This window comes from Lucilia cuprina, chromosome 3 (genome assembly GCF_022045245.1).
Source record: "Lucilia cuprina isolate Lc7/37 chromosome 3, ASM2204524v1, whole genome shotgun sequence".
Taxonomy (NCBI): Eukaryota; Metazoa; Arthropoda; class Insecta; order Diptera; family Calliphoridae; genus Lucilia; species Lucilia cuprina.
Genome location: NC_060951.1, coordinates 2,415 through 26,908, shown reverse-complemented (window position 1 = coordinate 26,908; position 24,494 = coordinate 2,415). Strand labels below are relative to the sequence as shown.

Genomic DNA, 24,494 nt, shown 5'->3' with positions numbered 1-24,494 from the left:
TATTAGTAGTATGTATTTCTAAATATACATCTGTATTTGTACAATTACTTTATCTATTTGTCGTTGTTTTAGATTAACATTAAAGAACAGTTATTTTTAGACTTTTTAGTTATTTTTTTCGGTTACAAGTAATATATTGACAAATTATTTCTATTGTTATCAGACCTAAGTTGGCCCGGTTACCAAGTAAATGAAGTCATTTTGTTGTTAATAAATGTACATATTGGTATTCGAGTCATCTTAGGTTCATGGCCTGGAATCGTCTTTATCTAAATGACCTATGAAATAAGTACTTTTTTATTTTTAAATCTATAAAAATTAATTATAATTAAAGAAAATACGCATTTGATAGACTAAACTTCATGTGATCTTAAAATTGTCTAAATTATTTACCCAAATGCAGAATGCTTACATAAATGATACTAACGATTCTTTAAATGCATTTATTTTAAGAAATGGGGAATAAATACATTTTATTTATTTAGAAGAATTTTATACAATTTTGTATTAATTTTTATTCGATAACTCCATGGATTACTTCTCTTTTTGACTATCAGATATATTATAGTAATTTTTATTAATTACTTATTATTTTTTTCTGGTAATCATTTAGTTGTTTCTGCTAAAGATGTTAATTATAAATGCCCATTTTAAAGATTACTGTATCACAAAATTAAGTACATTGTATAGCTGTGTATATATATTTTTTCAAAAACATTTATAAAGGGGTCATTGCTCTTTACGGCAAAATTGGCCCAGTTATTGCTAAGATCACGTGCATTTTCAAACGTTTAATAAATTCTTCAAAACACTTTCAATTTTTTATACAATATGAACATTTGTATCTAAACCAAAATGAAATTTAGGCCTGGTGATAAATGTAGATCAACTTTAAATAAATTTTGTGCTTATGTAAAACAATTTTTATTATTTTATGAATGAAGGTGTCATTGAAGGTGTTACATTCTTGATGGTGTTTGGGTGTTATACGTGTTTTATACTAATAATTTGTAAATTTCAGAGTATTCAAAATTTATGATGTCATAGAAATTATGAAATTATTGTTTTTTAGAAAAAAAATCATAAAATAATTTCATTTAAGATAGCTTAGAGTAAAGTAGTATATAAACTTTTGTTACTTTCAAAAATTGTACATTATATTACTTCAAAGTTATCAAACAACATCTCAAATATATTAATCTATATATTGTGCTCAACTAAAGAAAAATGTTAAGTTTGGTACGTATTTGTGATTTCCCGATTAAAATTAAAAGTTAAAATTAAAAAAATATATTCTACATTTCAGATATATATATTCACGATTTTGGTTTTTAATCAGTCACTGTACGTTTTAATTAACGCTCAGCAGGACTTAAATGTAAAACCTAGTGGTTGGAATAAACCTACAAATCAACTCCCATCGAAAAATGACCATCTAACCATCGACAATTATTCACATCAGAATGCACCTTTCAGCTCATATTACAATTATAACCAACTAAATGCAGTTCCTATTCTTAATTCTTACTATGAATCAATCATTCCCAAGACAATACAGCCGGGTAAAAGTAATTCGTACTTAAACAACAAATCTAATTGGGAAGATATAAGAGAAGGAAGATCTGACCCAATTAAACCACCTGTTGAATTACATCATGGATATCGTTATATTACACCCGCAATTTCTTTTCCAAATATAGCACATTTGAAAAATGTTCTTTATAATGACTTAGGATTAGAAAAAAATCCTAATAATTTTCCCAGTTCTCCACACGGTTTTGAGGTGCGACAAACAGAAAAGGAAATTCAAAACAAAATATATTTCGGAACACAAACACCAAGTAGTGAAACCAAAATTTTAACCCATCAAACTAATTTAAGGGACCATAAAAATAATCAAAACACTACAATTTTAAGACCTGTTAAAAATGTCACTTTTACTTTGCACTACAATCAACCAAATATGTTCGACTACAAGCAATTTACTCATGAAAACAATAAAAATCAATCTACTAATGAAACATCATCTAAATATATCGAAGATCATAACTCGACATTTAATATTAAAACCGTACCAAGTGCTCAACTAATCGAACATATGAAAGCCGAAAATAAAACACCAGAAACTAACTTTTATTCCAATAATTCAAGTCAAGAAAATATTGCATCATATTTTTCTAAATATAGTGTCATGCAAGGGGGAGTCGAAGCAACCACAGATTCAACAAATGTTCAAACTAGTCAAAATGAATTAACTTTAAACATTACACCAAGTAAAGAACTCTTTGAACATGTACAACCAGGAAAAGTTTTTGATGATATAGTACCTTCTCATGTCAGTGAAGTAAATAATAATAAGATTTTCAAATATGATTCTTTTAAAAAACCTTCCGCAAATGAGTTTTTTAGTAATAAGCAAACTTTTGAAACTCCCTCTTTAATACCTGCAATCACGTCTTTTTCTGGTCTTTCGATCAAGAAGCCGGATATACAAACAATGCACATTGATGGAGCTCTTGCTCAAGAAGGTGGTAATAATCCAATTCACTTATCAGAATATGAGCAACACTTGGCTAATTCACAAAAGCATCACATTCCAAAACAAAACCTACCTGATTTCAGTGGATTAAGAAATGAACAATCATTACATAATATATCTCAACAACCAGCTTTTGTTCAAGAAAGTAGTAACAATTCAATTCACTTATCAGAATATCAGCAACACTTCGCTAATTCGCAAAAGCAACACGTATCAATACAAAGTTTACCTCATACCAATGGATTATCAATAGAGCAATCATCTCCAAAACCAGCAAATCGATATACTCCACTAGACAAATATCCATCTGGAGTAAATCAACAGTATACCTTCATAAATACCGGACTTTCATCTAATGTTCAAAACAACGACTTACATTTTCAACAATTAGGAACTCCATTCATACAACATCAACAAAACGAATTTTTTTCTTTAGATAAAAATTTTTCCAAACCACCAAATCAATATACATCACTTGATAAATATCAATCTGGAGAACAATCCGGTGTTTCATCTAATACTAAAAATAACTTAAATTTTCAGCATTTAGGAAATTTATTCATACAAAATCAAATAAACAAAGATTTGTCGTTACATTCTACCACCGATTCAAAGAGACAAAATCAAATAATATTTCCTACTAATATCCTACTAATCGCTCCAACTAATTTCGTAACAAGAGTACCAACATATTCAAGTTTAAAAACACATGATGCCGATAATTTAAACATTCAAAAAGAGTATCCCACTTACAATCACCATACTCCCTCATTCAATATTCAAGAACAAAATAATACTTTAAAAATAAGTGGTGGTAATGATATAAATCCAGTTTACCCAGTTTCGCATTTACAACCAAACAAAATAGTCAATCAAAATATGACAGATACGAATCGGTTGCCTCATCTTTACTCATTTATTGCGGAGCAAAGACCATCCGTTGCATTTAATAATGAATATATAAATCCTAGAACTGCTAATTATCAAACGGAAAGTACTAACTACACACCATCAAAGGCACAAATAGTACTCAATACTGCAAATAAATATAATCCAGCACAACAAAATGTTCAACCAAAAACACAAATAGTGTTTCCTACAATGGCAAATAAAAAAATACGATCGCCTCATTTGGTATATGGATCTCCATTTTAATCCTTTCACTAGTGCGCGAATGAAGTAACTATTTAATTTTCTATTTATGATTCGATCAATATATAAGTATATATTTTCTATATATAATTTGACACTAAAATATTTATTTATATTGCACAATTTTTTTTATTTTATTTCCATTTTTTTATATGTTTATATTTTTTGACATACCTTTTTATGGTTAAAGAGTATTGGTTATATTAAAAGTTTGTCGAAAATGCATATATTTATTATGATTTAACTAGGCCAGATATGTGTATATAATTATTTTTTCTGAATAAAAGCTACTGTTTTCTTAGGATGAGTAACAGAGGTTAAAATTTACAAATTATTTTACTCTATTTTTTATCAATGGTTGACTTTTTTCGCTTTTCGAAGATTAAACAAGTAATTAATCAGATTTTTTACGCGCCAACATTTTCTTTCAATACATACTAAAAGCCACATCTTGCCGTAATATTGAAGTAGTTATATGTTGTATGCTTATGAGTCACATTAAAAAAGTAGGGACTAGCAGTTCATTGAACTAAAATGTAATACGAGAAGGGACTAAAACCTACCTTTTTTATGAAAATGTTTATAATAGTTTGTTTTAATAATCCAATCAAAAAAAAAAAAATATGAACAAGACATTTGTTATAGTGACGTAGTGGTAATACATATAGCATTACACATTTTATTATTTAAATTTATCTGTAACAGTATTATTGAAAATATATATTTATTAAATATTTAGGGTCTTATTCATAAATATTTATCAAAGATTTATGGACAAATTTTGTATGAAAATTTGTTTTACAAACCATTGATTAATGTTTATGTATGAGACAGCTATAGTTTTATTGTTGTTACTTCTGAATTTGAGATAATTAAGGTATATATGATGTGGATGCAGTAATATACGAAAAATATATTAATATTCATTAAAATGTCGACTTTATTTGAAACGTTCGCACATATACAATATGTATATGTAAAATTTACTTTCTTTAAACTTTAAAATATTATGTAATAAAAACTCTTCAAAGAGTTGTTTTCTTCTAAAATGCTTATTAGTATTTTAAAATAACAAATGCTCGACTACCAAAACCTCATACACTTCAGATGCTATTGCAAGCAGTAATAAGTTGCATATTCAATGTCAAGGTATCAATTTCAATTCCGTCGGAAGTTTGCTAGTTTTTACTTGAGGATTATATTTCAATATTATGGTATTTTTGTAAGTTTCTATGAGCAGACTATTTAATATAAATATGCAGAAATGTTGAGATAATGGATTAGTTGTAAAGTAAACTATCAATAATTCATTCATAAACATGCATTCTATGCACGCTTTCATAATTGCGTATATATTCAATATATATTTTATAATAAATAATAAAGCAGTAAGCTTATCCTTCGGTCATAGGAAACGAGAACTGAATTTTAACAACTATCCTGCTAACAGTGCAGTAATTGATCCAAGGGAGTACAATAATTATTATCAACAGAATACAATTAATGATCCTGGTTATACTACTCAAAATGAAAATAATAACGATGACAAAACAACATTGGGAGAAAGAACTGTAAATACAACCAACTCTCAGAATTTTGTGGAATTCAATAATCCTTCAGCTCCAATGTTTCATTTAATGTATATGCAAGCCCAACAATATAAAAGGCAACAAACACCAACAAATGCAGATGTGCCAATTACGTATCATAATCAGCAAAATTCCCATACACGGCAACTTAATAATCAAAATTTGGCTTATGCTGGACCTCATCTATTTCCTAATCCACTTTCCAACAACTATCAAAATATTCAACAATCAAATCTTCCCGACAAACAATTTAACACCGTTTTACATAATATATATCCAGCACAATTTTTCTTGAATCCATATCATCAAGATTCAAAAGTTCCATCTAAAATGGAAGCTCCTTTCATACCCTCACAGTTTTTGGGCTACGGTCAGCAGCAAAAACAGGAGTTGCCACAGCAGTTACGACAGCAACATCAACAGTTGTCCCAACAACAATCCCAACCGCTGCCTCAACAACAAAACCAACAGTTGCCACAACAACAAAACCCACATGCCGCCAGACCACTTCAGCCAGCACTTAAACCAGTGCACGAGGAACATCAGGCTTTACCATATCATGCGCCCAACATAATTTATATGGCTCCTAACAACATGTATGATTTGTATAGAAAGTCAAATTAATATTTATCTTAAACTCTTATTTTAATAAGTTTGAAACTCTTTAACTTTATTTATAAACTATTAAGCTGAGATCAATGGCAATATTTGTTAATGACCTTCTGTAATAATTGTGTAACTTTTGCTAAGTTATCAATTTACCAAAATTAAAAAACACAAAACAAATTAAAATTAATTTTGTGCTAAGTGATGGGATAGAAAGATTAAATTAACTTTGAAGCAAAAAGGTTTTCTACAAAGTGTGGAGATTATTGTAGGTAAATGCGGATCATGAAGACATTCGTTTGATTGACATTAAAAAGTAATTATTTACACAAACCGTGTTAATTTTGTTATGTTGGTATTCTAAAACCCTTTGAATATTTTGTTTGACATGAAACTTGGCTCCAACAATTTAACAGATTGGCGTACTGAAAAATTACAGTTTTTCCACTTTATATTTGCCACAATGTCGTTGACGATCATTAATCACGACAAGTAATCACTTTTTTCGGGAGAGCAATGTAGTTAGTTAAAAAAAAATTATGCGCCCGTTCATAGCCACGAGAGTAAATGTTTAAAATCTACCTAACAAATACCAAAATTAAATGTGTAATGAAATTAACGCATTTAAATACTGCTATTTTCATAATTAAAATGCTTATTACGGAAAGAGAGTCAGAGAGTAAAATATGTGGTTGTAATGATTTGGCTCGTGTCATCACTAGAGTCACTGAATGAACAGTAAAGAGTAGAAATTAAAAAATAAATTCAATATGACATTGTGTGTAACACAATCCATTGTCAAGAGCATGGCTGGCTACACAATTTTGTATATTTTTTGTTTTTATTAAAACATTTTTTAAAAAAGTAAAATGCAAAATTTTACTAGGGTTTTTTTTACAAAAAGAGTATTTTACTTTTGACTGGGTTCGTTTTAAAGCAATCAAAAAATGTGTGTAAGTATAAAAGTGGTTGTCTATTCACTCATCATAAGCATAAATCTTGTAGCTGTTAAGCAGCACAGTTGTGGATTATAGACGATTTTGAAGTGAAGTGAAATTGAAGGATTAATTAAGGATACAATGAAGATATTTGTAAGTATTCCTTTTAAAAAGTAAAAAATAATGAAACTAAAGTTATTTTAATTTTTACAGTGTTGTTGTTTGCTTGCGGCAGTATTTTCAGTGGCATTGGCCGATGTTAAACATGTTAAAGAAAGTGCAGTGGAGAAAAAAGTAGAGGCGCTTGCGTCAGATAAAAGTAGTGATTCCAAACCCAAAAGAGATGCGTCTCATGTGAGTGGAGTTTACCATGGACCTTCATATAAATATTTGCCTCCATCTTCCATTTCTTCTTCATACGATACTTATTCTGGAAGTGTTGGCAGTGGTGGACATATTTCTGGTGTAGGAGGTGGTTATAGTTCGGGTGGATTTGGTCATAATCATCATGGTTTTTCCTCCTCTGGTCATCATAGCAGTGGTGCTTCACATGGTCTTGGCTATACCCCATCAGCAAGTTATCACGGCAGTGGTAATCATGGTTTAGGTTTTACTTCTTCTAGCCATTATACTGGCCATGGATCTGCGCTACATTCTGGAGGATTTAAAGGTGGAGTGAGTTCTCATAAAGGAGTTTCGTTCGGTCATAATGACTTTGCTAGTCGTCCCCATTCTTATGCTGCCGGTCATGGTTACAGTTCATCCGGGTCTAGCTCGACTGGCGTAGGATACAAATTACATACACATTCTTTAGGCGGTGCTCAGGAACACATTTATGTAATTTCAAGTGGACCTTCCGGTTTTGGTAACTCCCATGGTTCTGCTTCAGGTGGCCACGAAGTGCCAACTGGTTCATATTTACCACCTGTGCAGCAACATCCTTTGCCTTCCAGCAGTTATGGTGTACCATTTGCTACCGTAGGGGATTCATACAACACAAAATACCACTCTCAAATTTCTTCAGTTAAAGACCATGGTCCAGCTTATGCTGCAGGTCACAAGGGATTGGGCCACTTTAGTTTTGCTGCCAATAAACCTCAAGTATTACATACTAGCATTACTGGATCGAATAAACCTCAAGTATTACACACCAGCATAACGGGATCTAGTTTCAATCAACCTTCTTATTCCAAAGCTCCTTTTAAGCCATCTGAGTTTTTGGGTGCCAAATTTGAAGGTTCCGCCTATAACGAAGCTCCCGGTCAGCAATATTTGCCTCCTTCAGGAGTAGGAACTGATACTACAGGTTATGACTATCCTATACCTCCTGGATCATCTATAAATTTCCAAGAACCCAGTTACCAACAAACTGTAGAAGTACAAACAACATCTGTACATGAACCTGAATCTTCTTATCTACCACCCAATAACCATGAGGGCTCATTTAATGAAATTTCTTCTGCCGCCAGTGGTAATTACTTGCCACCTAGCAATACCTATGGAGTTCCATATTCTCATTAGAAAATATGTTTAAACTAAATTCATTTAATTTTTTTAAATCCCTTTAGTTGATATAATTTATTGCATTTATATATCTAATTTATGTATGTAAAAAAATTTCATTTAAACAAAACAAACATGTATTATCAGTTAAAAAATAAAATTTGTACATAGTCAACAAAAAAATGTTTGAAAAATTTAAAATTCATCTCACAATTGGCATGATGTCAATCACTATTAAAAATAACTTTCCCACTTTGGCTGGCTCACAAATGAAGTAGATTAATCAAGTAATAAACAATATTAAAGAAACTTTGTATCTTGTCAAAGTATTATTCGAAACGATAACAAGAATTTTATTAAAAGCGTAAAAAGTGTTTTTGTTTTTAATATGCAAAGAGGTGCATTACAAAACTGGTGGATCTGAACATTATGGACATTTAAAAATTATCATATTGTTTATAATACTTGCAATGAAAACAACAGCAGATTGTTTTCTATTAAAGGAATTTCAATTTACATTGAAAATTTAAACTAAATTAAAGTCTCTTTTGTGAATTACATTAATAATATTAAGCGCGTTTGAATAAAAGTGGCTTTTAAACAAAGTAATGCGTGTTTACAATCAAAAGATTATTGCTTAAGTTTTTAGTTTTTGTCTCATGACTATTTTTGTTTTGTTTTTTTAATCTTTCGACATGAAGTTCATGTTTTGGGGCCTTTATTATACCAGTGATGTCCGATATATAATTTTAAAACTTTTGTCTTCTTTTATTGTATACATGACAAAATTAAATTGTAAAAAACACTTGCAACAACAATTATTTTTTGTTTTCATTACAAAAAAACAAAACACTAAATTAATATAAATAATAAATTATGGATTATAAAGACACTAATTTATTTATATATAATTAGTGTTTCGAGTTGAAATTGTATATTTAAATTTCCAAAAAAATTGAAACCAATCAAATGGGTAATGTGGTAATGCATATTTTTATGAGAGAACTTTTTATCTAAATATTTTAAATTGATTGTGTATTTAAATACCATAGAAGTATGTTCCATTACTGAAAACATTAATATCATTCTACTTTTCATAACATAGCATTTGTCATATATGGGAATTTAAACCATCCAACATAACTTTTTATAATATTCATAAAAAGTGAATGTGTAATTTTGTGTCTTTCATTTACAATAATATCTTATGTCTTTGAAAACCGTTGTTTTAACTGTTAAGGTCTAAAAACCATAAGTTTAAGTAGTGCTATTAAATGAATTCAAATAAACTATTATTTAACACTCATATAAGTACGTAAATATGTATGTCGTCGCTGTGGCAAGTATTGTGTGAAATCAAGCGTAAAAATACCAAATTTCATTTGGATATTCACATGTACATACATACCTTCATATAATATGGATGACCATTTAACCGGCTAATTGTTTATAAAATGCTGGAAAGTGGCTTTGTTCCTTCCCCAAAATATATTTACCTTGTTTTATTTAAAGATGATACGCAAACTGTTTTTATCTCGTCACAACTGTTCTTAGTACACAATTAAAAATTCGTATTGTAAATTGTAATCATATAGTTTTAATAATTTATCTGTGAATATCATTATAAATATATTTCATTCGCTCTTTTTAATTTGGTTCACGAAAAAAATAGTTTTTGATCATCTCTAAATCACATTTCAAAAGTTTTTAAAAGGTTTTTACTTTAAGTAAAGGTTTATATTACCCTAAGCAGAATATAGTGGGCTTATAATAACCAATTTCACTGTTTAAAATGTATGTTGTTGAGCAGTGTTAATAAAACTGCAGTATATATTAAGGCTTTTTTTTATTAAAAATAAAAAAACATATACTTCTTGTAAATAGTTAAAACAATCAATTATTTAAAAAATAACGGTTATTTTTTTAGTTTTTCAAAATAAACATCATTAACGATAATTACTAATTATTTGTCTTATATACAATATGTTAAAATTTTTATTTTAAGTGTTTCTTTAATGTACAATACAATTAAACACTTCCTCCTTATTAAATCCCAATATGCAAACTTACTGACATTTACATTGCAAACGACTGCCTTGTATTAGGTCTTAAAAGTTTGGCTACAAATTTTATTTTTCAAGTTTAAGAATACAATTTTTATTTAATTCAATTAAAATTCAGACAAAGGATCCTATAAATGTTTTCCTTTTTATTGTGTTATTTTCAGTTTTTAAGTCTATTGGGAATAAATATTTCTCTGAGAAAATCCTACCAAACTTGTTGAAGGGTAATTAAAAATATTTTACATTTTACCATACATCTATCGTTGCAACAATATTTTTGACTCTACTCGCAATTCAAACCCGTTTGATTGTTCATTAATACTGAATGAAACGAAGTAAAAAATTAACCGAAACATAACACAAATAACTTGATTTTCGTCACGTGCATTGAACTTGGATTAATCTGCAACATAAATAAAATGTTGTTGAAGGAAATAAATACATTTTAGTATATTTGTATTTAAAATATTTATGCACCAGTTTTAACGAAAGTAATTCCAAATAAAAGTTTATTTCTTTTCAGAAAAATAGTACTACATAACCAGTTGCTAACATTGACCTTTAATTGGGTAAAACAATATAAAAGTAAAATTTATAATCGAAAACACTTGCTGTTTTATGCTTGACAAGTTTTTCTTTTAAAAATGCAGAAACTCCGATGTTTACATTAGGTACTCAAATATGTTCATACAATTTTGTTTTTTTACTTTTTTAACGGAAACTTTTATTTTTCTATAATGCTCTGACTCGTTTGCTTACATATGTATGTATGTAATTTGTTTCATGTTTTTCTTTTAATGGAAAATTGCTTGAAACTGCGAATATCAGGTTGTCTGATAGTGAAACATTAATTTTGTTCATTTTACTAGTTGCAGAGTTATAAAAGCGGTTGTCAATTCCATGCTGGAGTTAAAGAAATATCATAATTCAAAGGTGATGTAACAATAAAGAAAAAGGATAAACATTTTATTAAAATAAAATTTTTATTAAAAAAATATATTTTTTTAACGAAAATTAAAAAATATATAATTAATACGTGTTATTATATAAAATAAAAAAAATTGGATTTAAAATAATTCTTATAAGTAAAACAAAAGTGCTCAGCGACATAAATAATTTTTTACAAAAATAAAAAAATAAGTAAATTCATGTAATGTATTACATACACTACATGTAGTTATATAAGTGAATATAAAAACCAAAAAACTATAATTAATAGTAATTTTTGGATAAAATTATTGAATAAAATTAGTTACTAGAAAATATTACTCGTAATTTAATTACTGTTGGTTGACATTAATGAGATTTCTCGATTTATTGCTTTCTTTATGCAGGCTTTATTTTTTTTATATAAAAATGTCCTTCGGAAGGTATGTTTGCCAATTGATTTTGCTTTTATTCACTGCTCCAAACATCATTAATTCTGGTCCAGTTTCCAGTCCTGAAATTGCATCCCAGTCAGGCAAATCAAATGGTCATATATCAATACAGCAACAACAGCAACAACAACAGCAGTCCAATCAGAACAATCAAGATGCTCAACTAAATTCGTTAAATGTTTATGCTTCGAACTATGATATTATTGCGAGTAAGCAAAATCAAAATGATAATTTTAAGCCATCGTACAAGCTGCCAGATATGGAGACAAATTTTACACCCATTCACAATGGCAATAGCATAGCACCGGAATTTGCTTCTTCATTAGGATCTTCAGCTCCAGTATTAATGCAATATTTACCCCAAACAATAAACGAAGGCGGCGTACAGTATCTGCAGTTATTACCAACAAGACCTTTAATGGTTCCCATTGGTCCGTATTTAACCGGTAGCACAGGAATTCAGTCTTTAGCATATCATCAGCATTTGGCTCCTAGTAACAACATTGATTACACCACTCGACCACTTTTGTCGGCATTACCAATCAATATGCCTCCACCAGCACCATCTGCTTTAGTAGATGTCCCAGCTTCACCATTACCATCCTATGGAATTCAATCGTATGCTGCCAATATTACTCCTTACAAACAAAATCATAGAATAAATAGAGAAACAAAAGACAAACAGTTATTAGGACCCATTACATTAAATCTTAATGAATATATACCGCCCGCGAACAGTCAACAACATTCGACATTTAGCGTTCGAGGAAGACCTTAAAATGTCTTATTATAGTAATAATAATATTATTGTTGAATAATTTTTAATAACCAAATATTAATTATCTTTACTAGATTTTTACTAATATCATTTAATTTTGTTAATTAATATAATATAAGAACAATTGATAATTTTACAATTAAAAATAACCACAGAATTTAATACTATACATCCGCCCTTTATTTGAATCTTTAATTTTTAATCTTAAACATAATTTGTTTAAAAAAAAACTTTTTTGATTATTTTCAAAATTCCGTTCATTGAATTTTTGCACAGGTTAAACTCTTGCTGTTATTAATTTGACGATTATTTAAACGATTGAATTAATTGTGTTTAATAATTTAAATTAGTACAAAATAATAATAAAAATTGGTTTTAAAATAAACAATTTTTACCAATATATCTACAGATGTACTTGCAGGGGGCATAACATCTTATTTGATGTTATTTTATCAATCAAAACATTTACAACTGTTATTTAAAACTAAATTGCCTTAATTAAAAATTATGTAAAATACTTTCTCATCTATGGGAGTATACGAAAACAAAAGTGAATGTTTAAACTTGCAATAAATTCAATTCATCAAAACTACATACATAAATAGTAGGTATGTATGTAATTATAAACAATAAATTATGTATAATTTTTTATTAGCACTGATTTTAAGTTAAATAAACTCTTTGATAACATTCATTAATAATTTGTATTAATTAAATGTTACTTACTACCATCCAATAAAATAATCATAGTCCATCATTTTAATAAGCAATAAGAAGCCCAGAAATGTTAATTTTAGAAGTATGTAGCTGGTATTCTAAACGCACTTTTCAATCAATGTAAAGATTTACAAATACAACAAAACGCAAAACTCCAAAAATATGGAACTTATTTCAACAACCTGCCACTAAATGTGGATGGTAGATAGCACTTGCCAAACTGAGTATATAAAACTAACTACTCTGTTTGTGAATCAAACATTCGGTTTTAATAAACAAAACTCTAAAGACATAAACGAACAGCCGATTTTAAAGAAATAAAAATAGTTTATTCAAATAAAGAATAAAAGAATCATTAAATAAATTAAGAATACTTTGAGTGATTGACAAAATATATTAAAATTATATCTAAGAACAATTTCAAAATGGTGAGTTTAATAGGTTTATTAGTTTTTTTTTTTTTTTGCTCTGAAAAGAAGCGACTTTAGAATGTTGCATAAAATGTTTTTATACGTTCGTTGCCACAAAGTTGTTAGGTGTTTATATTTTAATTTTGGTTCAATAACAAAAAACTAAACATGATGAAAAGTGAATGTTGTTAGTTCAGTTTTATATTTAGATGACTGTCTAAGTTTAAGACAGAAATATTAAAAGGATGATGAACTTGTGGTTTTTATTTATTAAGACTTATTTTATATTTGTTCCAAATAAAAATAATGTTTAAATTTAATTAAGTAAAACTATTTTCAAAAGACTAAACATATTTTAACATAATCATTTTTAACTTTATATTTGTAACATAAATTTATGTAAATTTAATTAATTTATCATTAATATTTGTGACATAAGTTTGTTTAAGCTAATTTTTTTTAAGACTAAGTTTAAAAATTAAAAAATAATACAGCAGGAAATTATTTTTTCCAATATTTATGTCTTACTTTTTTTTTTGCAATTTAGACTTTTTGAGCTCAAAATAAAATCAATATTTTCAATTTTCGTAATAAATTACAACTTTCAAAAAATATAATAAAATTTTTAATACAATTTTTTGTGTATTTACAGCAAAAATATTCAGCTATTATTTGTAGTTTCATAACATTAATACATGGTATTGGATTAAATCATGCAGCACATTATGTTTCTAAAAACGATGCAAAAGAGGATTATAAACCACAACCAACATCACATATTAGGACGAGTACTGCGACAATGGAAAACAGGGCAATCATTCATAATCTAAATCATAACAATTGGATTATTACATCAAAACCTCCACCAATACATGATACTCAAATAGAGAATCAACCATATACTGACACAGAGTCTACTTATTCTCCAGCAAAATATAAAATAGTAGACTACAATAATGTGGATGTTGTATACAACAAGCATTCGCTAGATAACTCCCAGTACCAGTTCTTAGAAAATATATACGATTTAAAACAGCAACGAAGGTCGTCTCTTTTAAAACAGTTACAAAGTCAAAAGCAGGAATTGAGTAGAGGTTATGCAGACTTTATATACGATCCATACCAGCTGGCAACTACACCAAAAGAAACCACAGTGAGGTAGGTTTGAAATTAAAAGCTTTAAATGCTTTTTAAATAACTTTTATAAGTTTGTGGTTCGTGAATATACTTAGTAAAAAAATTATTAAAATTAAACTTTGCTCAAAAGTAAAGACCAAAAAGTAACGTTACATTATATTGTTATAAACACGTTTTTTTATTCTAAATTAAATTAGTATATTTAAGTGACTATAACATGTTGAAAAATGTATTGAACTTTTAAACTACGTTCACAAATTCGTGTTGAAAAATGTACTGAACTTTTCAACTACTTTCACAAATTCGTGTTTTTGGGACAACATTGTTTTTTTTTTCAAAAAAGACACTAAATACATGACTATGTGAACATAGTATTATATAATTTTTATAAAAACTACATTAACAAAAATACGTTTATTATATTATATAAATGGGTATATTATATTGATTTTTTAAATCTGTTGTAACATTTCCAAATATTGTTCGTATATGTTCTGGATCTTTATTAGATTCTATATCGCCATAGCCATGTCCGTCTGTCTGTTAAAAACGTAATTGTAACTACTGATGACATTAAAATGTGCGAAATAGGTCCACAATATATTTTTATAAACTGTCCTCTGAACTTTTGGATTCTTACCATAGCTAATAAGTTTAAACAAAAACAAAACACACATCCATATGTGTTATTTTTTGTTTAATTAGAGAAGTACTATTGGGGCATGCTACTTTGATGAAATCCACATCTTGGTGTTACTGCAATCCCGGGGAAAGTTGCGCTATCAATACCTCTATTCTGTCGGGACTATAACCTAGTAATGATCAAATGTATCATCGGTCATTTTCTTGGAATGATTTACCTGAGAACCACACAATCTGTTACCACGGGAACAGGCAGCCCTTAGGTCAGAGTTACGAAAAACTGACAGTAAAGTATATAATTTCATATACAATCGGACTTACATATGTATTTGCAAAAATATTAAGTGCGTATATAATATAATTACATTGTATTTAAGTTTATTAGAAGATATTATATGTTTGTATTTACTGAAACAACAGTTAACATGTTTTAAATCAAATATGTATTTTCAAACTTTTTTATTTTTATTTGTTTTCTTTTTAAGCTCTAATGATCACTACAAAACACGGTATTTAGCTTCGTATGTCACACCATCGCCATCGCATTCAGAAATGCATCCAAACTTACACCATCATATACCACGTATAAACTACAAAAAAACACCAATTGTGTCACATGCAACAGGCAGCGAACCATCACCAATGACGACAACATCCATAAAATCGCTTACATCAATGGAAAATATGCAGCAATTTTTAACAAAAGTCAACGGAGTAAAATACATTAGAAATAACAAATTGAATGATTATGATAACACCGCTGAAGTCGTATCAGAATTTGTTAAGCCAGTAAATAAAGAGGGTTCCAAACAATATCTGTTCGCGCCAATGCGTCCTTCTTTAGAGAGAGAATTGCCATACTCTAGCAATACTCTACCTTATCCGCCTTCATTTATATCCATTACAACAACTGAAAAACCTTTATTCAGCTATAAGTCAGAATACCATAAAATTCCAGATTTATTTAGCCATCGACAGTCCAAATCGTTGTGGGATTCCTACATACCTAGTTGGCAAATAACAAAAATGCTGCAACAGTTTAAAAATAAGACTGTTTTCAACAACAAGAACAATTTACATACATTGGCTTTCACTAGACAGTATAAAAATGATAGAGAAAAAACAAATATATAAATTAAGCTTCTCTATTTATTGATTTATAAATAGCAACTATTTGCATCTTAACACAAAACAGTTTGTTTAAATTTTTTGGATTTTATACCAAATCTTGTGGAATAAAACTAGTTATGACTTTAATAAAACAATTGTAATTGAAATAATAATAGAAATGAGTTCCATTTTGCATGTAATTGCACCTCTCCGCTATCTAATGACATTATGTGAGTATGTACTCGTAAAGTATCTCATAATAAAACTTCAAATATATTCAATAAATCTCAATTACAAAAGTAGCTTGCTTTTTCCCTAAAAGTATAAAAACTTAGTTTTAAATCATTATTCCAAAATAACATTTAATTCTTAAATATCATTATTATTAACATTTCCTTACTTTCAACAAATTGTTATAAATCATGCTAAGGAATATTTTTTGCCATTTCAATGGTAACGAATAACTGGAAAATCTCAGTTAAGATTAAGATATGACACAATTTGTTAAATCATTATTACTTTTACTCAAAACACACCAGACAAGGTATTTACTATGCGCCACAATAAAGCTTGTCTATTTGTGGTGTATGGTTCAAGTAAAATGGAAACTGGGAGGTTATATTCATATACATACAGACCTATAAATAAATGTATGTTTGTACGTATCTTGTTGTTAGCGCAAACTAAGCTGGTAATAAGCAACATGTAACAATTTAAACCGTTGATAAACACAAATACAATATCCACACCTTGTTTGCTTTAAAAAAGAAACAAAAATTTTAATCTCTTGAAAAGTGAAGAAGATGATGTCTTAGAAATTTTCACAAGTAGGAAGTAAACTGTAAAAATGAAAATTTTATTTAAAATTGTTGATGGCTTAACACAGATGTGACTGCTGCCTTTAGTGGTTTTGTTAGTTATTAAAAGTGTTTCTGCATCTCCTTTGGCAAATTTAATAGTGATCAAGAAATATTGTTTAAAAAAACTTTAAATTCAACCGAAAACTTTTTACATTTTTCATAGCAAACTCTTCAAAAATAATAATAAATGTTATGTTGAGTTTAATGATGCAATATGTGTTTTATGTTTACTAAATAATTGGTGATAACTATATAATTTGAATATATGTCATAAATAAGTACATAATACTAACACATTTCTTTAAATAAGTTAAATATTTTACATATTTAACCAATTTTGTATGCAAATATAAATTGTTTTATTGTTCATAATTTATAGATTTTCATTTCTCTTTAAATGTCTAAAGATCTAAATGTTTTATTAACCTAATGACTTGGTTGCTTAAGCAAATTAATAAAACGTACTGAGTTTCTTATTGATTACTCACCTTTTATAATGAAATTATAACAAAACGTGAGTTAAACGGTTAATCATGAAAACACCATAGTTCAAAACAAGTTATTTGTTTAATAAATATATTATGGAAAAATTAAGAAAAAATATAATAAAGTATTAACTAAAGAATCGCAATACATATGTACACATAATAATTTAGTAAATGCATTTAAAGAATTTTTGTGAAATGGGATCGTTCAAGGTCTTGTTAAAATAAACGATAATTGGTATTGATTTTTAGTTGGAGGTTATAAATTAATAAAAAAGCGTAGATTGACATGTATCACTCCGCAGTTTGTCTTTTCTTTTACTAATTCCATTAAAATGAACATTTACATATATCATCTTTTTATTGTTTTATGTTAAAATTGGTTCAGTTATTGTTATGTTTTGTTTGGAATCAATATGTATTTGTAAAAAAACAAAAAGTTCATTGATCTATTTTATGTGTGAGTTGATTTTGTTAAGAGCTGATTTGCATTTCAATACATATATAATTTTTAAACTATATATTAGGTCGTTGCAGATGTAATTTCGTGCTTAATGTGTAATATTGTTGAATTTCACTGTCGGAATTTCGTCTCCGGTCAACATATTATACGTAATAATAAATCTATTTATGAATAATTAAGTAATATTGTACATTGATGAAACTCCTTAATTAATTTAAGAAATAAAAAACTAATTTTTACTTAACCTAGACACATTTTTATTTATATTACTTTATATTGAACTTTAAATTTGATAAACGCTTTACTTTCACCCTTCCCAAATACTAAATGTTCGATTGCTTAACAGTTGTCTCATGGAAGGTGTCAATATTAAATCTAATTCATAAGCTACTGTAGTTTACATAATTATTTTTTATTTTAAAAATTTGCAGTAATTGAATGTTTGCAGCCTTGTTTCAACGTAAATCATACTTATTAATTTCATTTATACAAACAAGTGTTGATTTACTTTTCAAATTCCCTCGAAAAATCTTTGTTATTTAGCCCGCTGTTAAATAGATTAAATAGATGATCGACAATTGTTTATACATATGTAAATTTTTTGTGAATGTGTATCTGTTATTGAATTTTTGAATGAATTGTTTTTTATAGCACCTTTACAAATTTTAATATTTTTTGAAAGGGTTGGCTTTTGTTTTGGAAATGGTTTTTACATAAAATTTTATAGATATGAACTTGAACTTTGTGGATTATCATTATCACAAAATAGGTTTTTCAAGAATTTCCAATTTGGAAAAAATCTTTAAAAATATATACAAAGATGTATTTTGTTCGAGTTACATTCATATGTATGTTTGTTTTTTCTGCGAGAGATTTAACACATGGCTCTCTGTTGTCTAAGATGAGATTTCTTGTTTATGGTTAGACATAAGCTCTGCTACACTGCACATTGGCTTAAATACAGCCACGGACGCTTGGCAGAGAAGTTGGTATATAAAGCTAATGCAACCAACGCGCCAGCTACAGTAAAAGAAATTGATTTTAATGAAAAACTTAAACGGATAAATTTAAAATAAAAACGTACAAATAAAACAAAATTAATTTGCATAGTAAATAATGAAGTGAATACAAGAAAAAATAATAATAATTACTAAAAGAAAAAAAAATTCATTTACTAATTCAAACAGCTTGAAAAGCTAAAATAATTAAATTCATAATGAAGTTCTGTTTAAAAGTGGTAAGATTTAAAATAAAATTTATTAAAAAAAACTTCAATGCTGCAAGAAACAAAATTTACATAATGTTTTAATTTTTTAGTTAATATAGTGTGTAGTTTTTATTCCAATCAAGTAAAAGTTACATCCTAACAGTTTTTTTTTTTATCTAATAGTGGTTTCACTTGTTTAACAACATCTTGCCAATTTGATGCAAGCTGTGCAAAAAAACTGCATCAAGCTATATATTTGTGTGCCGGAAGTTTTCTTATGAAGTGTGTTTCTTTAACTGGTTATCCAACTTGTTTAAATTACTTTAGTTGTAATATACTATTAAAAGAGTCTTTTTATGGAATTGATTTAAAAATACTTTTACCGGCGTTTCTATTCGTTGGCAAACAATAATTGAAATCAATAGAAATTTATGAGCTCTCTGCAATTAAAAAGAAATAAAGTTATTTATAACTGAAATTATTAAAAAAATTATATAAAAATTATAACTATGACGACCTACATAAATTATAGTTAATACTTTTCATTGGACTTGAAATATTTACCAAAGTGATTGTAATTTTGATAAACAGTTAAATTCAACGGTATCATTTTGGACAGTTAAAATTTATCTTAATTCTTGTCCTTCTTTTTAAACCATTTTTGTACTATCAAAATGTGCTTAATGTGTATTTTAAGGTTTATTGTAAAGAAAATATACGTTCTACAGCCATAACATTCGTCAAGATTATTGTTTTACAAAAATGTATTTTCTAACATTTATTTGCCTTTATTTTTTTCATTGGACTTGAAATATTTACCAAAGTGATTGTAATTTTGATAAACAGTTAAATTCAACGGTATCATTTTGGACAGTTAAAATTTATCTTAATTCTTGTCCTTCTTTTTAAACCATTTTTGTACTATCAAAATGTGCTTAATGTGTATTTTAAGGTTTATTGTAAAGAAAATATACGTTCTACAGCCTTAACATTCGTCAAGATTATTGTTTTACAAAAATGTATTTTCTAACATTTATTTGACTTTATTTTAAAATCTGTCATGCGCATTTAAAAAAATACGCATTTTGCATAAATATTAGGGACTTTTGGAAATTTTCTACTGTACTAAAAAAAATTACTGGATAGTTTGCAATAATTAGAGTTCTTTGCCGTGGGAATAATATTTAAAATTAATTTCTTCTGAAATGCAGGTTAGATATAGTGTACTGAATCATTTTCCACAATTATTTTTTTCTTATTTGCTTTAAAAAAGTTGTTTCGCATTTTAAGTAATTAATTGATTTTGAATTGTCTGTCTAGATACATATTAGTCATTTACTAAAAGACTGGCATAACTTAAAACTTGCAGACTCAAGTTTGATTATAGGTTTAAAAATTATCTAAGAATTAGTAATCTGTTTTAAAGTTTTCAAATTCGTTTTCGCTAAACGACGTTTTTGAATTATGTCAGTTTATGATTATAAAGCTTCTAATATATCGCACAAACAAATATTGATTTGCCCATTGAACATAAACAACTAATGTTGGTGTAGAATTACACATAAAACTTACTACGTTTAATTTAATTCAACATAATTAAATGTTTTATAAAAGTACAATGTTTATCATTTTTTTGTTTAAATTAAGACAAGGTCATGTAAGATATGTTTAAACATACTTTACAACAATTGTAGTTTATGTTTATAAAGAAATATGAATTAAAAATAGTAATGAGCATTAAATGTTTTGTAATTGTAGTATTTTAAATGGTCAAGAAATATTTTTACCATAAATTGTTTTAATTAATTACCATGTTGTGTTAAATGATGCTGCATGTTTCATATAAATATAAAGATTTTCATACACATATTACTTTTAGTTAAAAAATTATTGTTTTGTTGTATACCATAGAGAAGCTCATTGTAAAAATTTAATAGGTCACATTTTAAAGTGTTTAAAATAATGTTTAAATACTGTAATGCATATATAAACATACATAATATAAAGTAATAATTGCATAGATCCACAATAGTCTGTCAAATTGTTTACTTGAGTTGAGAATCGCAATAGTTTATTTATAGCAAATGACCAGCATTAGTAACCCACTTACATATATTATCAGAAATATACTCATTTAAATTTTAATATCGAGGTCATCAATAATAATTTTTACAATTGACCAGTTTATTACAATATAGTTTTTAAAAGTAGAGTATGTTAAACATATAACTCCGTTCCATAGAAAATAATACATACCGTTTAATCAATTACATAAGTTGCTATAATGATAACATCTTCATTTTTAATTAACAAGTGGCCAACAAAGATAGGCAACGTATGGTATTTAGGAGCATTTTATTTTGCAAATTTGTAGATTTTGCAACAGGTTTTTATTTTTTATATTCATTAACCACAATTGCAACTGTAAAATTTACTATTCATATACATACTTGTATGGATACAAAATGTTTTTGCAAGAAAAGTGATTGTGTAATATTTCCATTCCAAATTTACAATGAAATTAATTTTTATCTTTTTTCAAATAATTTGTTCGTTATTTTATTTCTGTATTTTGAAATTCTACTATTAAGCTATTATATATAAAAAACTTTATGAATAATGAGGAATTTTTGTATATAAAAATTAAATAGAAAATTTTCAAAAATATATGAAAATATAATAAATTACTTCCTGGCAAATAATAGTAATTTAATAATACCAAATTAAATAAATATTATAAGAAGACTTAAATCATAAAATATAAATATTAAATTAAAATGTTTTACTAAATTTATTATAAGTTATGGCAACCTTGTTCTGTTTAATTTATTCCAAAACTATGTACATTTACTCTTAACTCTTTCTTTCTATTATATCATTAATTGTAATGTATCTTTTTTAAGTGGTTGTAAAACATCATAAAAAGCAGCATTTCCAAGAAAACTTGAAAGTTTACGTTCATTGCAATATTGTGTGGCATTAACCGTATGCTGTAATACGTGATTGACTTGTAATATGGTCATGTCCATGTTTGGTGTTTCTTTGAAACTATCCCAACAATTTATGATTTTGTACAACTATTTTTATTGATTAAACAATAGTTTGATCTACTCGCCTCCCCACATTTAAAAGCCACTACTAAAATTGTTTGTTTATATCTTTTCAGAGTCTTTTATGTTTGTTATTTGTAACAGTGATTGCGTCTGAAGAAACTAACTCAACAATAACAAAGAAAACAAATAGCAAGGTTGCGGAAAAGCTGTCTTATCCAAAAAAAGTTAGTTCTATTAAAAAAAATCCCTCTAGAACTTCTTTGAAAAAAATAGCAGATATAACTGAAAAGTTCAAAGATTTGCCAGCCGATGATTTAGCATTTATTAAGGAATTGGATAAGCAATTTAAACTGCACGGTGGAAAAGTTAAAATTAAAGTAGAAAATAAAAATGTCACCGAATCAAAAAATAGCAAAAGAACTATAGATGGAGAGTTGGGGTAAGTTTTTGAATCATTTAAAATACATTTTCATGTTAATAAATACTATTTTCTTTTAGCTATGGTTATGCCCACAATGGTTATCAGTACAATCCTCCCAAGTTCATGTTTTATCCATATTCCCAACAAAATATAGGCAATAATGCGCCCAATTACTTCCTAACTGGAGATGGAAAAACTGAAGTGTCAATAGAACCATCATATTCATATGAATTGAAGACGCAATCCTATATTGCACAGAGTGGACCACAGATAGATGTACCTAAACCAGAACTCCAGCAACAAATGGATCACTACCAGACGCAACAGCACCAAGGCCAACAACAGCATCAGTATGAAGAACCAGTTATTGTCTTGCGTATACCCGGACCAGCTAAATATGCATCACATTTGCAAATGCTTTTGCAAAAATATTTAGAAATAAGAGCCGCACAATACTTACGCATCTTAGAAGAAGCTGAACAAAGAAACAATCAGCAACATCAGCTTCAACAATTGGATTACGGACATGGAAATACTGCAATTAGTGATGGTCAGGCTGAACACGTTGAACACCATCAATCCCATGTTCCAATATCAGATCAACATGATTATCAACAGCAAGTACAATATGATCATCAAATTGCTGTTACTCCCCAACCATTGCAGTATCCAGAAATAGATAGTGTCTACCAGAGCTATAAGCACAGACATTCTTCACAGCCCGAACAACCGCTACAAGAACAGCAGTCTTATTATGCCCCACAACAAGGTGGAGAAGAACAGCAGGCACCTCAGTATCAACATCAATTACAATATCAGTCACAGGAACAATATCAACAGCAAGAACACCAACCTCAATATCAGCAACAAGGTCAAGAACAACCCCAGTTTTATTACACTCACCAACAACAATATGCTCAACCTGAAGGCCCACCAGCCAACACATATCAGAATGTATTTTTATTGTCCATGATGCCCCAGGGACACTCCGAATATGAAGCATCTCAAGCTCAACCCGAGAAGCAACAACCTATTTATGTTCAAGAGCAGACAAATCAAAATGAACACTCATCAACATTGCCCGTAGCTGAAAATAATCCACGTCCATCACACACTAAGGTTGTTTTTACAAACAAAAATGATAACTCCGCTCAAGATTATCAAATGTACCAATTACCTTCCATAAAACCTAATGATAGACACACAGCTGCATCTGTGCCAGATTATCACCAAGATTTCCAGCAACAAATTCAGTATCAAAATTTACAAGAAAATCAGAACCCCCAGGAAAGTTCAACCAACTACCAGCAACATTATAACAATGCGGAGTTGGTTAACCCCGAAGTAGCGACCGCCACACAAAGACCATATAATTATCATGCCCATAACGTTAAAGCTCGAGCAAGAGGACGGACAGCACATACTAGAAGAGCAGCTTCGGC

The 24,494-nt window shown here is 28.2% G+C and overlaps 5 protein-coding genes across 7 annotated transcripts in view; all 5 read left to right on the top strand.

The window, feature by feature from the left end:
- LOC111691070 overlaps nucleotides 1–18,202 on the top strand; it is a 97,866-nt gene extending 79,664 nt beyond the window's left edge. For 2 of the 3 annotated variants that reach the window (XM_046946371.1, XM_046946370.1), the window contains exons 3-4: nucleotides 14,327–14,832; nucleotides 15,939–18,202. In XM_046946371.1, coding sequence (XP_046802327.1) covers nucleotides 14,327–14,832; nucleotides 15,939–16,587 — 1,155 coding nt within the window. In that variant the 3' untranslated portion in view covers nucleotides 16,588–18,202. Of the gene's footprint in view, nucleotides 1–13,387; nucleotides 13,693–14,326; nucleotides 14,833–15,938 lie in introns of those variants that run through there. The other variant, XM_023453693.2, reaches the window with a different exon arrangement.
- LOC111691077 lies at nucleotides 1,031–4,128 on the top strand. Its single transcript, XM_046946367.1, has 2 exons — nucleotides 1,031–1,239; nucleotides 1,307–4,128. The coding sequence occupies exons 1-2, from the start codon at nucleotides 1,228–1,230 to the stop codon at nucleotides 3,692–3,694; spliced, it is 2,400 nt and encodes a 799-aa protein (XP_046802323.1). The 5' UTR covers nucleotides 1,031–1,227; the 3' UTR covers nucleotides 3,695–4,128.
- Nucleotides 6,828–8,777, top strand: LOC111691078 (hornerin). The gene is made up of 2 exons (XM_023453719.2): nucleotides 6,828–6,977; nucleotides 7,038–8,777. The coding sequence occupies exons 1-2, from the start codon at nucleotides 6,966–6,968 to the stop codon at nucleotides 8,343–8,345; spliced, it is 1,320 nt and encodes a 439-aa protein (XP_023309487.2). The 5' UTR covers nucleotides 6,828–6,965; the 3' UTR covers nucleotides 8,346–8,777.
- Nucleotides 11,261–13,241, top strand: LOC111691080. The gene is made up of 2 exons (XM_023453720.2): nucleotides 11,261–11,323; nucleotides 11,725–13,241. The coding sequence occupies exon 2, from the start codon at nucleotides 11,747–11,749 to the stop codon at nucleotides 12,545–12,547; it is 801 nt and encodes a 266-aa protein (XP_023309488.2). The 5' UTR covers nucleotides 11,261–11,323; nucleotides 11,725–11,746; the 3' UTR covers nucleotides 12,548–13,241.
- A 1,218-nt stretch (nucleotides 18,203–19,420) lies between the features above and the next one.
- Nucleotides 19,421–24,494, top strand: LOC111691081 (putative mediator of RNA polymerase II transcription subunit 26; the record flags this gene model as incomplete). Its single annotated transcript, XM_046946369.1, has 3 exons — nucleotides 19,421–19,608; nucleotides 22,745–23,070; nucleotides 23,130–24,494. Coding segments are annotated over exons 1-3 (1,712 nt in total), but the record flags the coding sequence as incomplete, so codon positions are not given.